Source organism: Peromyscus californicus, unplaced genomic scaffold (genome assembly GCF_007827085.1).
Source record: "Peromyscus californicus insignis strain IS unplaced genomic scaffold, ASM782708v3 Scaffold_19__1_contigs__length_69161282, whole genome shotgun sequence".
In the NCBI taxonomy this organism is placed as follows: Eukaryota; Metazoa; Chordata; class Mammalia; order Rodentia; family Cricetidae; genus Peromyscus; species Peromyscus californicus.
The window spans coordinates 58,467,200-58,486,316 of NW_026294491.1; the positions used below are offsets into that span (position 1 = coordinate 58,467,200).

The window sequence follows — 19,117 nt, forward strand, 5'->3', positions numbered from 1 at the left end:
GGGTGGGCAGCCTTGTGGATTTTGGGAACCAAACCAGTGCCCTCTGGAAGAGCAGCCAGTGCTCTTAATGGCTGAGACGTGTCCTGATCCCTCTTCCCAATTTTAATGCTTCAAGAAGGTTTTATCACTACGATGTGGGTGAAGTTCAAGGCTTTCAGGACAGTACTCTGCCTGCCCAGGTCACATACCAAGTAAGTAGCACACAGCTCATAAACGTGGCTCTGGACACTTTCCAGAGCACAGCCCATGGAAACCATTCTTCAAAGTATGAGCTTTGAAATCAGATGGATATAATTTTAATCAGGTCCCTTAAAGTTTTCAACTGACCACAGGCAAATTAATCAACTTTTCTCAAAGCTTCAGTCTTTTTTTTCCTCTATGAAGCCTAGACAATATTAATATATACCCCAGAGTTCATAATGAAAATGGGAAATTGCCTTTAAAGAACCAGCTCAGGGGCCAGTGAGAGGTTTCAGCAGGGAAAGGGGCTGCCACCACCATCCCTCTTGATGACCGGGGTTCCATCCACAGGACCCACATGGGGTAAGTAGAGCTCTCGCAAAGACGTCTTCTGGTCTGCACATGTGTGCCCATGCAGCTGGGTAACTCACAGGTAAAGGCTGATTTTTCCTTTTTTTTTTTTTTTTTTTGACAAGATCTCATTATGCAGCCCTGGCTGGCCTGGAACTTAATATGTAGACCAGGATGTCCTCAATTTCACGAGAGCAGGCTGCCCCTGTCTCTTGAGGGCTGGGGTTAAAGGTGTGTGCCGCCACAATCAGGTCAGAGCTAAGTTTCGATAGCACCAAGCTTACCCATGCCTCAGAGGAGAGATGGAAGATCAAACCACACTACCACAGCTGCAGGATAACCTTTATTCAAATCGTGTGTTGCGTTTGTGTATTTCCAAGTTCAAACAGAACAGCAGCTACCTATTAAGTAGACTGGTGAGGCAAAGCTCCAAAATCAAAACAGCGGTTCTGAAAATCTTGCTAACAGAGCTGTGCCGCCCTATAGCACGCTGTCACACCCATTGTGAACCTAGGGTTTTCTATTTTAACATAAACAATATATTGAAAAGATACCTTTTTTATGAATATAGTAAGTAATGCGTTAGCAAATTGTTTAGCAAAATAAATTATCCTGGCTGAGAAGAAACACAAGAAGACTACAGGCCGAAAGACAAGCCCAGATACCTCTAAACCACAGTACACAGGCTGCTTTGTCAACTTGAGATCTGTTGTTTCCGTTACAGCTCAGTGTCCCCCCTAAGGACAACTTCCAGTGGTCACAAGCTTTGAGTTTGGTCTGGGGATCCCATGGCTTGTGAAAGGCAGCATCTGACTGGCCGTGTCTATTCATGCAGAGTCGAATCAGCATCACCTCCACATTCCTCCTCTGAAACAGAAGAAAGGTCTGAGCTGAGAAAGCATGGAGATAACAGGGGAGGAAGGAAGACGGGTATCCTAAGAGGAACCCGGAATCATTCTTAAGAAATGAGTTGTTTTCTTTTTAATACTCCAGCTCTCTGTACCTAGTACCAGCACTTTTTTAAGACATTATGAAACTGGCTAATTTCATCTTTTTCTAGAATGAGGGTAGCAAGGTGGTCAATCAGTTTGTGGATTAGCCTGGCTTTTTCTCACATTCTACTGCAGCCACAGGGTGCAGATTTCATTCTGAATGTGCTACAACTCTAAGAACCAACATGTTGGCCTATTCTGTTTTCAGTTTATCGTGTGTGTGTGTGTGTGTGTGTGTGTGTGTGTGCGTGCGCGCACTCCCCTCACCCCCAATGGGGATATGTGGAAGTAGAGACAACTTGGCAAGAGTCAGTTCCTCCTTAGACCATGTACTGGTTAGGTGGGTGGTTTGGGGTTTTGTTTTTGTTTTTAACTTGACACAAGTTAGGCCATCCAGGCAGAAGGAACCCAATTGGGAAAAGGCCTCCATTAGACGGGTCTTCAGGCAAGCGTGTGGAGCTTTTTCTTGAGTAATAATCCATGTGGAAGAACTCAGACTACTGTGAGTGGAGCCAGCCCTGGGTAGGTGGTCCTGGGAGGTAGAAGAAAAGCGGCTGAATAGGAACTGGAGAGCAAGCCAGTAAGCAGCATCCCTCCATAATTTCTGCCTCTGTTCCTGCCTGAATTCTTGCCCTGAATTTCCTCAATGATGGACTGTGATTGCCCTGTCCCAAATAAATTACTCTCCTCCCAAGTTGCTTTTGGTCATAGTGTTTATCACAGCAATTGAAAGCCAACTGGAACACATCATGTGGGATCCAGGGATAGAACCCAGGTCAGCAAGGCTTGGCAGTGGGCCTACATACCCACCGAGCCATATGGCTACCCACCAGTGTACCGTTTATGAAAAAGAGATGTGAAGTTCTGGCAATACCCAACCAACTGCATCTTGTGATGAAGATAAATGTCCAGAAAGAAATTTCAAAAGATTAACAGGCAGATAAATTCAATATGTAAGTAAACTAGTTCTGAGCAAGTACCTACTTTTTACATTATATTTATCGTTTTGTGTGATGAGGGAGGATGGCCAGGTACGTGCACATGTGTGTGAAGGGGGGAGGCCAGCTGGCAAATACGGGGTCTCTCCTTTCACCACGTGGGTCCCTAGGTTTGAACTCAAGTCTTCAGGCCCGGCAGTAAGTGCCTTAACCTGCTCACCGATCCCTCTTGCTAGGCCTGAGAAAACAATCCCATGCCTTTTACAACATTGACTTGTCAAGTTCGGAAGTTAACTTCCAAGATTTGTTCAATTCACCAACAAATTCCCTCTGAGATTTCAACAAATAAACCTCCTTGATCCTGATTAACCACATTTAAACGTTTTCCCACCACCACTACGACCGCCACCTGGTTCTGCTGACGTCCACAGAAGATGACAGACCACTTTGAGAGAATAAAGTAATTCTGTCTTTAGGACTTGGAAATTCTGGTGACAAAGAACATGGTGGTTTTAAACACCCAGGTTACCTTTGACGGTGGTGTCATCCGACGACATGAAGGGAAGGTCCTTTCCCACGGTTTGGAACCCAGTCTAGCAAACGGAACCTTGGAGTTATTATCATCGTTAACGTTGTAAACACAGTAGTTTAGAATCAGAACCTCGCCACGGATGAGGATAAATGGGAAAATGCACCCCTGATGAGTTATCATGGTTTGCTTTCTGAGCCAGGGGCTGGGATCAAAAACACGCCTTCTGTTTGCCAAGCTCTCCCTCCCTGGCACATCTCTGGCAGAGCATTCCACACAGGCAGGGGAGTACCCTTTCCTGGATGTATGCTCTCCCAACCCTGGCAGCTTTGTCCGATGAAGGAAGGAGAGGGCGTGTGTACAAACGGGTGTGCTAGTGTGCACCTGTAGTCCCAGTACTTGGGGGAGACAGAGGATCAGAATTCAAGGTCATCCTCCACTATTTAGGGAGTGCAGGGCAGCCTGGGAAGGTGTAGTATACCTGGCCTCTATAGGGAACATCATACTGTACCCCCTGCTTCCAAACTTGGGGATCATTGTAGAAGAGGAAGATCCAAAGGCAGTGCACAATCACACATGTGTTCTGAACAGCAGGGCAGCTGCACTCACAGGATCTTAAGACAGCATGCACAAGCCCTATGCAAACCCAAGTTAGACCAAACCCAGCACGGAGATGGGTGTTGGACCTTAAAGCCCACCCCCAGCCAGGGGGACAGTGACAAGTGGGAGAAGAGAGACAGTTGTCTTGAGAGCCTTGCCTCTGCTAAGTCAACTATGCCCCGGGGAAAGCCACACACCCAAGAACACCTGGCCAGCACAAAACAGCCTTGAAGGGGATAAAACAAAACGGATTCAAAGTTGGGTGGGCGGGGAAGGGGAGTGGATTTGGGGAGAGGTGGGGGAAGGGGAGTGGATTTGGGAAGGGCTGGGGGAAGGGGAGTGGATTTGGGGAGAGCTGGGGGAAGGGGAGTGGATTTGGGGAGAGCTGGGGGAAGGGGAGTGGATTTGGGAAGGGCTGGGGGAAGGGGAGTGGATTTGGGGAGAGGTTGGGGAAGGGGAGTGGATTTGGGGAGAGGTGGGGGAAGGGGAGTGGATTTGGGAAGGGCTGGGGGAAGGGGAGTGGATTTGGGAAGGGCTGGGGGAAGGGGGTGACTATGATCAAAACACATTGCATGAAACTCTCAGGGGACTGAAAAAAAAGAAAAAAGAAAAAATACAAGCCAAACTTTGAAAAAAAAAGGGGGAAATGGGTCATCACTCTTCAAATAGCTGTTATTCATGGTGAGACTATTAATGTTATTAATGATTATGGTCTCTTCAATAACTGATAGCATTGTGTGCAAGTGAAACTTATTAGTAAGACATTTTGTGATAAAATTAATCATTCAGATAAAAATTCTTTAAAAAAATCAGAAAGACACCTAGAGACTAATGGCTTTGTGTATCGTAAAGTCGTGCACAGCTAAGTGACTCATGATACTCATTTGTAAGTGGGTATTATCTGAGCTCACTTACATTACAGAGAGGACCATTTAAGTCCCATTAGTAACCAAATCAAACAATGTTGACACTTTTCTCCTAAGTAGTTTCTCAGTATCTGCTAATTGGCCGAGTTAATGCCACCAGCAATTGTATCTATGAATGTCCCATTTAGGTTTTTTTTTTTTTTTTTTTTTTCATTTGCTTTTTTGAGACAAGGTTTCTCTGTGTAGCTCTGGCTGTCCTGGAACTCACTCTGTAGACCAGGCTGGCCTCAAACTCACAGAGATCCATCTGCCTCTGCCTCCCGAGTGCTGGGATCAAAGGCATGCACCACTGCCTGGCCGAATGTCCCATTTAGGTATTCCTAAATAAGTTCTCCCACCCTGCTTTGCCTGCTACAGGGCATTTTATCCAAGTAGAATTCTACATATCTATATTTGAGTATGGACTCTTCGAAATTCATAGTTGGATCCAACCAGAAGGGGAAAGAAATGGAGGAAAACTGTGACAGGCTGCTGTGGTTTCACAAAGAGGGGTAAAGAGTGAAATTCAATGCTTTCACAGTCATGGCTTATGGCCTTCTGGTGGTAGCCAATATGGAGTGAGCTCCCTAGCTTCTCTCCTCTACTGATCACAACTGACACTTCTGGACACAATGAAAATAAAGCAAATGCAAATGTCAAGAGTAAAAGGTTGACACTGACAATGAGAAAAACTAGGACTCACGGCAGGTGGGATTTCATCCCCCCCCCCCCCATTCCCACCTATACCGCCTCTGCACTGAGGGTAGGCCTGTGTGAAGATATGTCACTGTGACTGGTTTAATAAAAAGCTGTACATCCAATAGCCAGGCAGGATTTCCAGGCATAGAGGATGCTAGGAAGGAGGAGGAGGAGGAGGAGGAGGAGGAGGAGAAGAAGAAGGGTGGAGTTGTAAGTAGATGCAGAGGAAGCATGGCATGTAGGAGATGAGGTAACAAGCCAAGAGCCATGTGGCAGCATGTAAATTAATAGAAATGGGTTAATTTAAGTTATAAGAGCTAGTTAGAAACAAGCCTATGCTATCTGCCAAGCTTTCATAAGTAATACAGGTTTTTTTCCCCTTCATTTTTCTTAACACAAGGGCCTTGAAAAGTCCTTGTCCAACTGTCTTGAAAAACGAACAATGCTTTCATTAGTTAATGCTTACATAGTCATACCTCAGAGGGGTTCTTATGTACCTTGGGGATACCATTCCAGACATTCTTGGGGCTTACTGTCTCCTCTATACCATTTGAAAGGTTCAAAACCTACAAGAAGAAAAAGTACACTTAGTAAAAATCAAAACCCAAACCAGAAAACCAGGCAAGCTCCACAAACTGTAGGCGGATAGATGTGTCCCAGGAATCCTTACAATAAAGCGGTAAAAACAATTACACCCCAGGGGCTGGGGACACAGCTCGGTTGGTAAAGTGCTTGTCTTGTATGCACAACTCTAGGCTCAACCCCCCAGGTGTGGTGACACATGCCTGTCATCCCAGCATGTGGGAGGTGGAGACAAGAGGCTCAGCCATTCCAGGAAACCTTTGGTTACATAGACAGTTTCAGACCAGTCTGGGCTACATGAGGCATTGTCTCAAAAGAAAAAAAAACAAAACGATTATATTATTTTTTTTCCCTATACTTTAAACTCAGTAGTACAAACATGTTGAGTATTTATGTTAACAGATAAAAAATAAAATTTAGACCTCAAGTGTTCCAAATTCAATAGAAAAAAACCCTACAATCAGGTAAGTGCAATAGAATGTAGTATGTACAGTGCTGCCCCCCAAGTTTGCATCTACATGTGCAAACATTCAGATAGATTACAGGTATACCGCTTTTTCTTGGGGGTAGAGTTTGAAACTATAGGGAAATCTACACAGTAATATCAGAGTGTTTCTCAGAAGAGGAAATGGCTAATAGAAATCTTTAAAGATAATTTGGAATTAATTATGTGGTAAACCAGGTGTGGGGGCGCACACCTTTAATCCCAGCACTTGGGAGGCAAAGGCAGTCAGACCCCTGAGTTTGAAGCCAGCCAGTGCTACACAGAGAAACCCCATCTCAAGAAACAAAGTAAAGAAAACAAAAAAACCATGTGGTGGATGGGATAGAATGAAGGGAAAATGGGGCTGCTTTATTACATACACCAAAGCAAAAGCATGTGTGTGTGTGTGTGTGTATTTGTGTATGCAAAGTTAGTTTGATGTCTATTATATATAGTACAAAATATTAAGAAGCAATGCCTAAGGCTGGAGAGCACAGAGAGACTCTGCAGAGTATTGCCTGCATAATGTTAATGAAATTCATGTACATTCTACACAGTGATTCTTCCATTTTAAAATTTGTTGATTTATTTGTGCCTGTGTGTATCTGCTTGTCTGTATGTGCACCACATACAAGCAGGGCCAACTCAGGCCAGAAGAGGGCGTTGTGAGCTGCCTGATGGAGTGCTGGGAACCCACCTGGGTTCCTCTACAAGAGCACAAACATTCTTTTTTTTTTTTTTTTTTTTTATTTTACTTTGAAGCCAGAGTCTTCTATTACCCAAATTGATCTTAATGCATACAGTGTTCTGCCTGCATGTATGCCTGCACGCCAGAAGAGGGCACCAGATCTCATTACAAATGGTTGTGAGCCACCATGTGGTTGCTGGGACTTGAACTCAGGACCTCTGGAAGAGCAGTCAGTGCTCTTAACCTCTGAGCCATCTCTCCAGCCCGGAGCACAAACACTCTTAACCAATGAGCCATCTCTCCAGCCCCAGCTATCCAGTCTTAATGGTGTAAAAATGTATATTCTTGAATCCCACCTCCAGAAATTCAGACTTGGTAAGTCAGGGCAAGGCCCAGGAATATTGAATTTAAAGAACAGGCCAACGACCCTAGAACATCTGGTTTTCCAATTGCAGAAAACAAAACAAAATAATACCACAATAAACTCTAAGTCCCTACCAGTGTTTACGTTAAAAAGTGTGGTAGATTTGATTCTCCCACACTTCATTAAGTTGACAGGAGAATTGAGTAGGGACTAATAAACAGGGACAAACAAATAGTTCCCTGGGTCTTTGGCAGTCTGGTGTCGTTAGTAAAGCTCTTATAGCAAGCACCCCTTGAAATAAAGTCCTTCACTCTCTTACCCTTGTTCCTTCTTCGGTTACTTCCAGAATCTTACACTTAGACCACGTGTTCCTTAGGCTTGACCACACAGCACATTTCGATCCAACAGAGAAGCCTTTCAGAGTGTAGGTGTTCTGGAGCTGGACTGCTAAATTGAATACAGGAAGACTCAGTGTGCATAGCCTAGCACCTTAGTGTGAGACATGCAGGAGAAGCTCTTTCCTAGTCTAAGTTTTCTGTCCTTGTTTAATCAGTAACATGCAAGTCACATAGTAGTATATTTTCTATGTATCTTTTTCCTCAACTATATTATGTATAATATATATCGTATTTCATACATATGTATATATGTATGCATATGGGGTCCTGAATCCATATAATCCTAATCACGTCGCCCAAATAATAAAACTAAAAACCACCATTAAATTTGACCTCTAATGCTTAAAATTACTACTAAAAGCTGGTACTGTACTATTAGCGAAAGTGTTGAACTTTCATGGCCTATACCCTACCATACATACACATATGAAAATTAAAGTCTTGGATACACATGTGAAAAAAAGAATACAAGGTATTTTTCTTTTTGAGTCTGGGCTATTTAGCTTAACATAATGTTCTCCAGTTCCATGCAGTTTCCTGCAAATGTCATGCTTTCATTTTTCTTTGTGTCTAAATAAAATCCCATTGAGTATATTTACCACATGTCTACTGCTGGACATCCAGGTTGACTCATTCATAGCTTTTTGTGAATAAATGCAGCAATAAACATGGAAAAGCAAGTCTGCTGGCTAGTTTTATGTCAACACAAGCTAGAGTAATTTGCTAAGAGGGACTCCCAGCTGAGAAAACACTTCCATAAGATGTGCCTGTGGGCAAGCCTGGTGACGTGAGAGGACCCAGCCCATTGGGGATGATGCCACCCCTGGGCTGGTGAGTAAGCCATGGGGAGCAAGCCAGTAAGCAGCACTCCTCTGTAGCCTCTGGATCATGATGCTCCTGTCTGGAGGTTACGGCCATGACTTCCCTGGATGATGGACGACAAGCTATAAAACAAAGTAAACACTTTTCCTCCCCAAGTTGCTTTTGCTCATGGTGTTTTATCATGAAACTCTAACCAAGACGGCAAGACCGTGTGGGAGGACTTAGGAGCCCCTTGGGTATATGCCCAAGGATGGCTGTAACTTACGACAGTTCTAGTTTTAACTTTTTGAGAAATCCTCCTATCAATTTCTATAGTGGCTATCCCGGTTTATACCCCACTGGCAATGGATCAAGTCTCCCCATCCATCTCAGCCAGCTCTGGCTGTCATGTGTGTCCTGATGACAGCCATTCTTACTGGGATAAGGAATTTCAAAGAACTTTCAATTTGCATTCTCCTTGATGGCCAAAACGTTAAATGTGTTGAAATGTTTTCTGTCTCTTCTTATGAGAATTGTTTACTCAGTCAATTGGCCAAGCTGTTGATTGGAAAATTTTGTGGGTATTTTTTAAATGTTTAATTTTTAAAGATCTTTGTCTACTTCTGATGTTAGCCATCTATATGAAATATATCTGGCAAAGACTCTCACCCATTCTGAACACATCTTAAAAGATTAGATTTTCATTTATATTTGGATCTGTGTGTGCATATGTGCACACGTGTGGGTACCCAGAGGCCAGAAGAGGGAGGGTATTGGATCTCTTGGACCTGGAGTTACAGGTGGCTGTGAGATGTTTGCTGCGGGTGTTGGGAATCCAGCTTGGGTCTTCTGCGAGGGCACTGTGCATTACTAACTGATAAGCCATCTCTCTACCCCCTGAACAGGCTTTCAGGGCTTAGAGCACAGGCGTCAATTCTGTATGGCACTATAATATGCATCCGTTTTTTAAGGTGCTTGCAGCAGATGTACACAGGGACTAAACCATGGCCAGGGGAGAGTGAGCTACGGTGTTAGCTCTGAACATTTCTTAGTAGAAAGAATCTGTGATTTTCATTCTCCTTATACTGTTACTTTCTCCATTCTTGTATCATGGTTCAAATTCAACAACACAAATATGGACATTTGAAAAGCACAAAATTGATCACAAAAAGTGAAGAGAGGTAACCATTTAATACGACTTTCATTTTTTTTTTGTTATTTTCTTGGGGCTAGAGAGATGGTTCAGAAGTGAAGAATGTGTACTGGTTTTCCAGAAGGTTGCTCTTATTATTTAAACTAACAATAATCATGGGAGTTTTGTTGCTTTCTTAAAATCTTTTTAAGAAGCAAAGAAAATAGCAAGTAAGAAGATCAATATTTATCGAGTGCACTCCGAGGTTTCTCCGATCACTGGCTTTTTTGATTAACAGAAGCTCCCTACATCTAATTTGTGTTTAAAGATTTCTTCTAAATGAATGGCAAAATCAACATATTACACAATTAAGTTCAGGAGAAAAGCAACAGACAAAGTGATCTCCACTGTAAATTTATTTACAGGCATGCTTGACTAAGGGAAGGCCATGTTTTTAAAACTTAACAAGACATTTACTGTCTTGATTTTAACATATAATTCCTTACAGTTTACATGGGATTGTCCTTTTTAAGACACAGACTTTAGTCATTTTGCTTATTTTTTAAAGTATTTTATTTATGTGTATGTGCCTCCGGTGTGTGCATGCAGGAGCATGTGGAGGTGAGCAAAGGCAGTCGGATCCCCTGGAACTGGAGATTCTTATGGCATAAGCCACCAGGTGGCTGCTGGGAACCGAACCTGGGTCCTCTGCAAAAGCAGTACGTATTCTTAACTGCTCAACTTCCAGCCCCTTGGTCATTTTATTTTTAAACATAAAATTAATATTCTGTCATTTCATTTAGCATCTGTCATTTCACACTGATTTTACAACTATGTTTCCTATGCTTCAAAATGTCCTTTGTACTGGGTCACAATGGCATAGGCATGTCATCCCAGCACCCAGGAGGTGAGCCATAGGGGCATGAATTCAAGGTTAGTCAGGTGTATAGACAGAGACTCTCTCTCTAAAATCAAAACAAAAATCAAATGCCCTTCATAAAATTCAAATCTGAATGCCTTCCTTGCATTAACCTTTCGTAAAAACTGTACCTCACACAATAGCTACCACCCCCCCCACCCCACCCCACCCCCACCCCCCCCACCCCCCCCACCCCCCCTCACCCCCCCACCCCCGCTTTAAACAAAAAAACAAGAACCACGGAAAGACTTCAGGTTGAAAGAGAGCAACATACCTGGTACAGCGCTCTCACACTTCCTTCCGTCTCTGGCTTCCTCCTCAGAGAACAAAGGTGCCAACGGGGCAATGTCATCTCTGTTCTCAAAGCGTGGAAACTCCTCTTCAAACAGGTTCATGTCATCACGCGTGGGGGAATCTCCGCTCTTCCCATGGTGGAGGAGCGGTGACATGCTGTGGCCATCATCAGACCAGCCCTCACAGCTCGACTTTCCCCCCTCCTCCTCGGCACACGGGGCCTCGGGGCTGTTCGGGCTGACCGTGGCCGACAGAGGACTCAGACTGTCTTCCAGAGACAGCTGGGGCGTGGGGAGTTCGAGGTCCAGCGGCTTCTCGGCCTCGAGGTCCAGGGAAAGCTGTACCATAAAGAGCTCCAGGGCGGCCCCGGCCTCACTGCCTGGGGACAGGGGAGCCAGGGGAGGCCCCAGTCCCAGCTCCTCTTTCTCTTCCTCCCCGACAGGGGAATGCTGCAACTCAATGGATTCCAGTTCCAAGAATTCTTTGCATTCGTCATCGGGGGAGAGTGGGATCTCTAGTGAATTCAGTTCCAGTAACTCTTTCGGCTCACTAGCATGGGACATTATTGGGTTAAACCCTGCAGTGAGGTAGTTATCCTCAAACTTGGCTCTGTCCACAAAAGGGTAATCCATGGTACCTTCCAGCCTCTCGGGACCCATTTTACCTTTGCAGGAGTTCTCCAGAGCTTCAAAAATGTTCCGGGTGCTAGGTTCGTAGGATTTGCTTGGCTTGGTTACAATGTTTAAATCCTTTTCAAGACTCTCCGCGAGCTCACCTGCCCGGGCTTCCACATACAAGGGCTTCTCTTGTGCCATTTTATGACTTGGTTTCTTGAGGCCCAGGTCGGGACTGGTGGGCCCGAGGCCTCCCTTCCTCTCCGCGCCATGCTTCTCATAGTACAGGTCACTCTTGGGAGCTCCCATCTTAGCATATTTCCTCATCTTCTCACTGAGGCTCTCGCCTTTGCTTCTCAGCTCCACGACTGCTAAGGGGATGTCACAAACGTCCCTTCTGATGTCCAATATTGTTATTTCCAATACACCTTGTGTAACTATCTCATAAAAGTAATCGTTTCCCTCTTGGGGGTACTTACTGCCAGAGACAGTGAATCCAGAAAGGCAGCATGGGAATGCTTGCATGGGGACCGACAGAAGTTCAGGTGGGATGCTCCAAAGCGCTTTGGGGTCCACACAGTCCTCCACGTTCCCGAAGTCCACAAGCCGGACAGACGCGAGGTGATCTTCACTTATATTAGTGATGAGGGCTCTGTAATAATGTCCATCTTCTCGGGACCTCACGATACACGGATCTCCGATTTGGGGACACTGAGTACAGCTTCTGAGTTCTGCGAGCTGCTTGGCCGCACTGTGAACCTCCGTTTCCAAATACTGCAGCTTCTCAGAATTGGCAAACTGACACCAAAAGTATTCAGGTCCGTCTATCATGGTGGCATAGGCTCTTATTAACTTCATTTTGGGATTGTACCAGTTAAGAAACACGGAAGTGTCAATGTTGGCTTTGTTGGCAGACTTCAAACAGTCCCCTTTTGTGATGGTGGTAAGCCCCATTTGGGATTTTTCACTGAATGGAAACCTGCTAATCAGATCTTCAGCGATGACTCCATGCTCGTCCGAGAGAATCACTTCCCAGATGCCTTGGAATTTAACAAATTCACATCTTATCCGAGCCTCATCCGTCCTTTGGGAAAAGTAGCCCACCATTTCCTTACAACTTACTACATCAGGTACCCAAAACCCCCTTAAGGAGCAATGGAGGCACAGTGTCGGTAACATGGCCTCTTCAGGGCCAAGCTTACCTGTTCTGCTGGTGTGGACCACAGACATGTTGCCATAATCTATAAACTGCACCGAGAGAAGGTCATTGGGTTGTTGTTCCAGGACCGCTGCTCGGTACCATAAGTTATCTTCTGGGAAAATGGCACATATCACATCCCCACTTTGCCAAGGTGGACCTGTGTGACACTGGGGTCTTGTTCTGACATCATTTAATCTCTCTGAAAGACGATTGATCTCAGCTTCATCTTCTATCAGCTGGATGTAAAAATCTGAAAGGTCATTAATATGCGAGACATAGATGGAGGTCTTAAAACCAGGGGCTATGGTCTTTTGTGGGAATTCACAGAACTTTGGAGGAGGCACATCTTTGCTGCCAGGTTCCCCCATTCTTCTGTCAGGAAGGGTGGAGTCGAGTTTGGTGGCACTCACAAGTGAGCTGGCAAACAGATCTTCTTTTTTTTCTCTGGCTAATGGAAACCCTCCATCATTCTTGTTTTCCACAGAGTCCTGATATGTGACTAGTTTAGCCTTCGTCGAGCCCTGTAAATATTTGAGCTCCTTACGTGCTGGGCTGATCTTGGGTCTGCACGATTCCCCCATCATCTCTCCACTGTGTGATTTGCTCTCTCCCGACTTACTCAAATACTCTGTAGATGATGACTTCATGGTCTCATTCTTATCTTCAAGGGTTTTGGTCACGCAGAGGATTATTTCATTCTCCTTGTCTTTTTTTCTTGTACTGCTTTTGTAACCAAGGAGCCCTAGCTTCTCATTAATACTAGCATTAATTTGGATACCTTCATCATAGAGCTCTATAATCAGTCTCCCATCTGGGTCTTTTGCTACGACTAAAGCCTTCAATGACTTATCTAACACAGTCTCCTGAAACCACGCTGGAACTTCTTCTGGCATATGATGAGGAATGTCAGATAATGAACATTTAACAGCTTGCATAGGTAAAAGTAAAACATCGTAGGCATCTCGAGGGATCGGGAGCAGATGATCACTTGCTATGTAAGTGTTCCCAAAGTCAACAAAGAAGACTTTATGCGGCTCTTTTTCTATTACTATTCCCCTATACCAGTTTCCATCAGTATATTTAGCAAGGCACAACGTCCCAGGGATCAAGGTGGATGCTTTTAAATTCAGCAAGGCTTTACTTAGCTGCATAATGTTGTATGACAATTGTTCTAAAATATTTATATTTCTTGCGAGTTGGCAATAAAATGTCCAAGGGTCCTCAACATGCGTTACGTACACCAATTCTTCACTTCCGATTTTCAGGTCATGTGTAGAATAGTAGTAAGAATGTAGCTGAACAGAGGGTTCCAAAGGCTTCTGGAGCTTTACAGGCCTAGCCAGCCTCTTCTCTACCAAAAAATGGCAGGCACTCTGAAAGGGCGTTAGCAAGTCCACAACACTGAACCACTCTTCATCATGCCTTGACGCCAACGCAAAGATGGTGCATTTTAATTCTAAGTTATTCTGCCAAGCGTTATCTATAAACCCGCTAAAGGCCTGTACTGCCTGGTCATCCCAAACAAACGGATTGTCACCAGTGGGCTGAATTAAATTATAAAGACTGCACCGAAATGCCTGCGCTCTAACCTTGAGAAACGCATCACTAACCGAGAGTATGTTCTTCATAGATACCACGTCCTTGTCTCCATAGTCTACAAATACCACTCTGATGTGCTCTAAGGACTGGGCACCGCTAATCAGGGCCCTGGACCATCTTCCGCTCGCTGTTCGCTTGGCCAGACAAGCGCGCGTGTCCCCCTCATAGGGAGCCGGCTCACTCTTGCAGTAGTCTTCAATATCGCACATCAGAGCTCTGAATTTCTGTGCGTCCCCCATCAACTGACACCAGAAGGAGCCAGGGGTTTCAATGTGAGACACCTTGACTTCAATCGTACTGCCCACTTCTAGCTCTCCTTTACCGCAACAGTCTGGCTTCCTTTCCAGGAAATTCAGCCTAGGGAGAGAAGAATCAGTTGTTCCCTTCTCTTTGTCCTGTCCAGTCTGTCCGGAGGGAACATTCGAAAGGCTTGCTGTGTCGACCAAAGCTTCTGAGAGGGATACAGTTTTATTGTCTTTCTGTTCTCCTTCCACGTTCTTGGTAGAAGATATTTTGCTAGTGTCTGCAATAAAATGACTTGACACATGCCCCGGGGAGTGGGCACTGACTCTGACGTTTTCTTTTGTTTCAAATTCCTGGTACTTGGCATATCCAGCTTGAGCGATGACTTTGCTGATGTTTTCCTCCCCTGTTCTGGACTCATCAAGAATCTCTATGACGTATTGATGATCCTGCTTATCCAGAATGTGGACCACTAATTCTTTGTGGAGTACTGTCTTTTTAAAAAATGAAATTGCTTCCTGGCTCCAAGTTTTCCCCAAAGGCCAGATGTCAGCCAGAGAGCACTTCAGAGCCAGTATCGGTAGCTGCCTAAACTGAGGCAGCAACATCCTGACGTCACACCAGTCCACGTTCTCGGAATTGCCCCGATCTACCAAGAACACATCCACGCTCTTGCTATCTAAGCGGGTGACCATGGCGCGGTAATAGCCATTCTCTTTCCATTTGACACAGCAGACGTCCTCGGGTTCAGGTTTCAAAACAACACCGTCCAGCTTACTAGCCGAAGAGTAGAAGCTGCACATTCTCTTCAGCAGCTTGCTGAAGGTGTTCTTGTGCTTTCTGAGGCGAATCCAGAACTCAGAAGGGCTCTTAACAAACTCCACCTGGGCATCATAGAAGGCATTCATCTTCAAGCTGATGGATCTTAAGGATGGGAGGGAAACTTCCTCCTCCATCTCCTCAGCCGGGGACTGAGACTGAAATGTCACTTCCATGTCATCGTCCTCCTCCTCTTCCTCCTCTATCCCCTGGCTCTGAAGAAATCGGTCAGCCAAGCAACAGGACTGAACTCCGAACACGCTGTTGAGATTAATCCCATCTTCCCCGTACAGGGTCACATAATACATGTGCTCAAAAGAACAGTAAAATTCAATCTTTGCATTCAACGCTTGGCCCAGGATCAGAGCTTTCAAATCACCTACTTGTGACCGAGACCAGCCTCTCCCACAGTCCCAGAGTCCATACAGAGCACAAGGGTAGGTCACCACGGGCATTCGAAAATACTCAGGCAGCAAGTACCGAAGGCTGCTGCAGCTCACTAACTCTTTTCTTCCATAATCGACGTGAAGCACCTGGGCACAGCGCTGAGGCCTGAAAGTCTCAAGCAAGAGAGCCCGGTACCACTGTCCGTCTAAGCCACAGGAGGCACATGGAGACCCCGGCTTGTCTGGGCTCTCCTCCCTCTCCTCCCAGGTAGCACTATCATCCTCTATCCCCGTGGACGACCGATATACCCGGGCCATGCTCTCAGAGAGGCGGTGGATCTCCTGCGAGAGGCTCCGGAGCTGGCAGTGAATGCGGTGGGGATGGCACACTTGGGTTACGACCACAGGCTCCGTCACTCCCAGCTGCAGTTGGGGATAGAAGTAATCCAACCCAGGATGCTCTTGTTTGGGGGCCGCTCGCGGGAGAACCGGAGCTCCGGTGCAGCCCAGCCCAGTCGCAGTCAGGTACCGTTTGAGCAGGGAACAGAAGAGACTGTCGGGCACCTGCCTGGCCAGGCCCAGTTCCTCCATCTGCTGAGACACCACGGGCACCTCCAGCAGCACCAGGCGATGGAGGAGCAGCACGTCCAGGACTCGTCCGTGCACCTCCTTACCCTGCAGGTTGTTAAGGAAGTCCACAGCGCTAGGGGACCAGTGCTGGGGTTCGCCGCCGCCGGTGCCACCGCCGCCCGCGGGCACCAGGCCGGCCAGCACACAGCCCAGCACCTCAGAGGGCAGGTGGAAGAACTCGCTGCGCCCCGGGGCCAGCGAGCCCGCGCCGGCCGTGATGGTGCGGCCCTCATCCAGCAGGAAGACGCGGCTGTCCTGCGCCTGGCGGCTGACCACGCGGCAGCGGTGCCACATGAGCCCCACCTGCACCAGGCACAGCTCTCCCGGCGATGCCGAGGCCCCACCCAGAGCCCACGGGCCGCGCGTGGCTGCGGCCTCCTGGATCTCCCGGCTCAGCCGCACGTACTCTTCCCGCCGCTGGCCCACCAGTCCCCACAGCTGCACCGGGATCACCTCGGGATGCACGTCCACGAAGGACACCCGCAGGGCCAGGGAGGCCCCCGGAGTGGGCAGCCCCGGAGTCGAACTCATGTCTACGGTTGGCGCAGAGCTGCCCCGCGCGTCCAGAGACAGTCCCACCGAGCCAGGCCCAGGCCACCGACGACGCGAAGGGAAAGACGCCCGGAGAGGAGGGGACCCTTCGGCCAGGCACCCGGCGCAGGGCCTCGGGGACTCGCGACTGGTAGCAGCCAGCGGCCGGCCAACCGCCCTCCGCGCCTCGCAGGCTCGGGCAGCGCGTGGCTGCCTGACTTCCGGCGCGGGGGACCTCAACGAGGCCTGGAGGGGGGCCTCCAGGCACAGGGGACAGCCAGGGTCCGCCAGCAAGCCTCGGGGAGGCAGGACTAGGGTGCAGCCTCCTTCCTCCCAGGACGCTTCGGCTCTGGGATGCTGGGTGGGAAGGGCTGGTAGAGATCCACTAGGAGGGCAGGGCCGGGAGGCCACTCCCTTTCCGGTTCCCCAGCAGAGGATGGAACGCTGCGCGCCAAGCATGGCGCGAGCCATTGAAGTTCCCGAAGAGACACCGGGAAGGAAAAAAAATAGAGGCGCCAACGGTGCCGTCCTGGACATTGAGGCTGGAATTTTCATTGCTCTAGGCAAGGCCTAGCTGAGGCCCAGCAGTGCGCTTGCGCAGGGCCCCGATGAGTTGTCCCCCTCGGTCTGGTGTATTGGAGACCTGGAGCAGGTTGTTTCAGCCTCTCTCTAATCTATGGCCGGCCCTGTTTCATGTATGAATGACAGATTCCGTAGGCACTTACGATTAAGTCTGAGGTCAGCGGTTCCTTCCCAGCACTTTCTCTGGTGTGGCTTCCTTCCCTCCCCTGTTGCCTAGCTACGCCCAGCTAGGGCACCCAACTTTGAAGATATGAATCCATAACTCTGTATGGATTCAGGGTGAGCACATAAGAAGATGGGGGGGCGGGCAAGAGAACTGAGTTATTTCTTCCAACTCCTGCCATGTCGGTTATATCGAAAGATTTCTTCACCCTCTCCTAACGTTTACCAAAGGAAATCGTAGAAATCTCTACGAGGTGGAAGTGGTGTGGAAAATGCAGGTGTAATTTAAGGTGAGCCTAGCAGACAACTACATTAGATTTGTTGTGCAGTCACCAAGTTGTACACATCCCTGGGACCTTTTCAGTGTGCCCATACATCTCGTCACACTGCAGGTTCCAGAATATAAGAACACAAGACGATACTTAATTGTGGTCCCGGCCCAACTCAATTGCAGAATGTTCCAGATCAGATGTTCCCCGTGCTTCTAACTCTCCCCGCTGTTTCTTTCCCCATGATGTTGCAGTTTACCACCTGGTTTCCCACTAACCTGCATGGGGCGGAGGAAATGAAATGCTCCTGAGCTACTGAACGAACACATTTGATTTCTCAAAACTTTTACTTTTTCTACAATGATCTTACTCTTGAAAAATTCAATTCCATTTTTTTCTGTAATTCTTTTGTTTTCATTATGGGAGAAAAGCACACATTGAATAAAAAACTGTTATACACACACACACACACACACACACACACACACACACACACACACACTTAAAAATAAACCTTGGGGCTGGAGAGATGGGTCAGAGGATCTGGGTGCAGCCCTCGGCACCCACATGGCTGCTGACAACTATCTGTAACTCTGGTTCCAAGGAATCTGATCTTACTCGCACTAGGCAAGTACACTGAGTGCGCGCGCGCGCGCGCGCACACACACACACACACACACACACACACACACACACACACACAAGCAAAAGACTCATACACAGGAGTAAAAATAAAACATTAGAAAGTATTTAGCAAGAATGTCTTGTGGAATGTTATTTTAAGGGGTGTTACATTTTTTTCCTACTGCTTTTGTTAACAATGTAAAGATGTGTTACATTTGTTTGATTAAATACAATTAACCTGCAAGCAGAAGGCTGAGTCAGTAACTAGCTGACAGGAAGTGGTAGGGAGGAATCACGTGTAGCTGGGGTACTTAAGTGGGGGTGGAGCAGAAGGATGCCAGGTTTTTATGGGGAGATTCCAGGTAGGAGAGAAGGTTAGCTACTTGCTTTTCAGCCTCTCTGAGCCAGCAGAATTTCACCTCAACCTTTGAACCCTCAGTTCTTTAGAGGGACAGAGATCTAGATAAAGTTCCCTTTAGCCAAGGTGATAAAGCCGGTGCCTGAGGGAACAGAATTCCAGCCTTGCTGTGGCCAGAGCAGCTGAACCACTGTTAGTAGCTGCAGAGGAGTTGCAGTTACTCATTAGGACAGCAGTTGCGTA

General features: G+C 46.9%; 1 protein-coding gene across 1 annotated transcript; it reads right to left on the reverse strand.

Moving 5' to 3' along the window:
- Positions 1-654: 654 nt before the first annotated feature.
- On the reverse strand, positions 655-17,638 carry Tdrd6 (tudor domain containing 6). Its single transcript, XM_052745391.1, has 5 exons — positions 10,837-17,638; positions 7,632-7,759; positions 5,671-5,760; positions 2,991-3,054; positions 655-1,398 (listed from the first exon to the last, which is right to left on the reverse strand). The coding sequence occupies exons 1-5, from the start codon at positions 17,432-17,434 to the stop codon at positions 1,355-1,357; spliced, it is 6,924 nt and encodes a 2,307-aa protein (XP_052601351.1). The 5' UTR covers positions 17,435-17,638; the 3' UTR covers positions 655-1,354.
- Between the last annotated feature and the right edge of the window lie 1,479 nt (positions 17,639-19,117).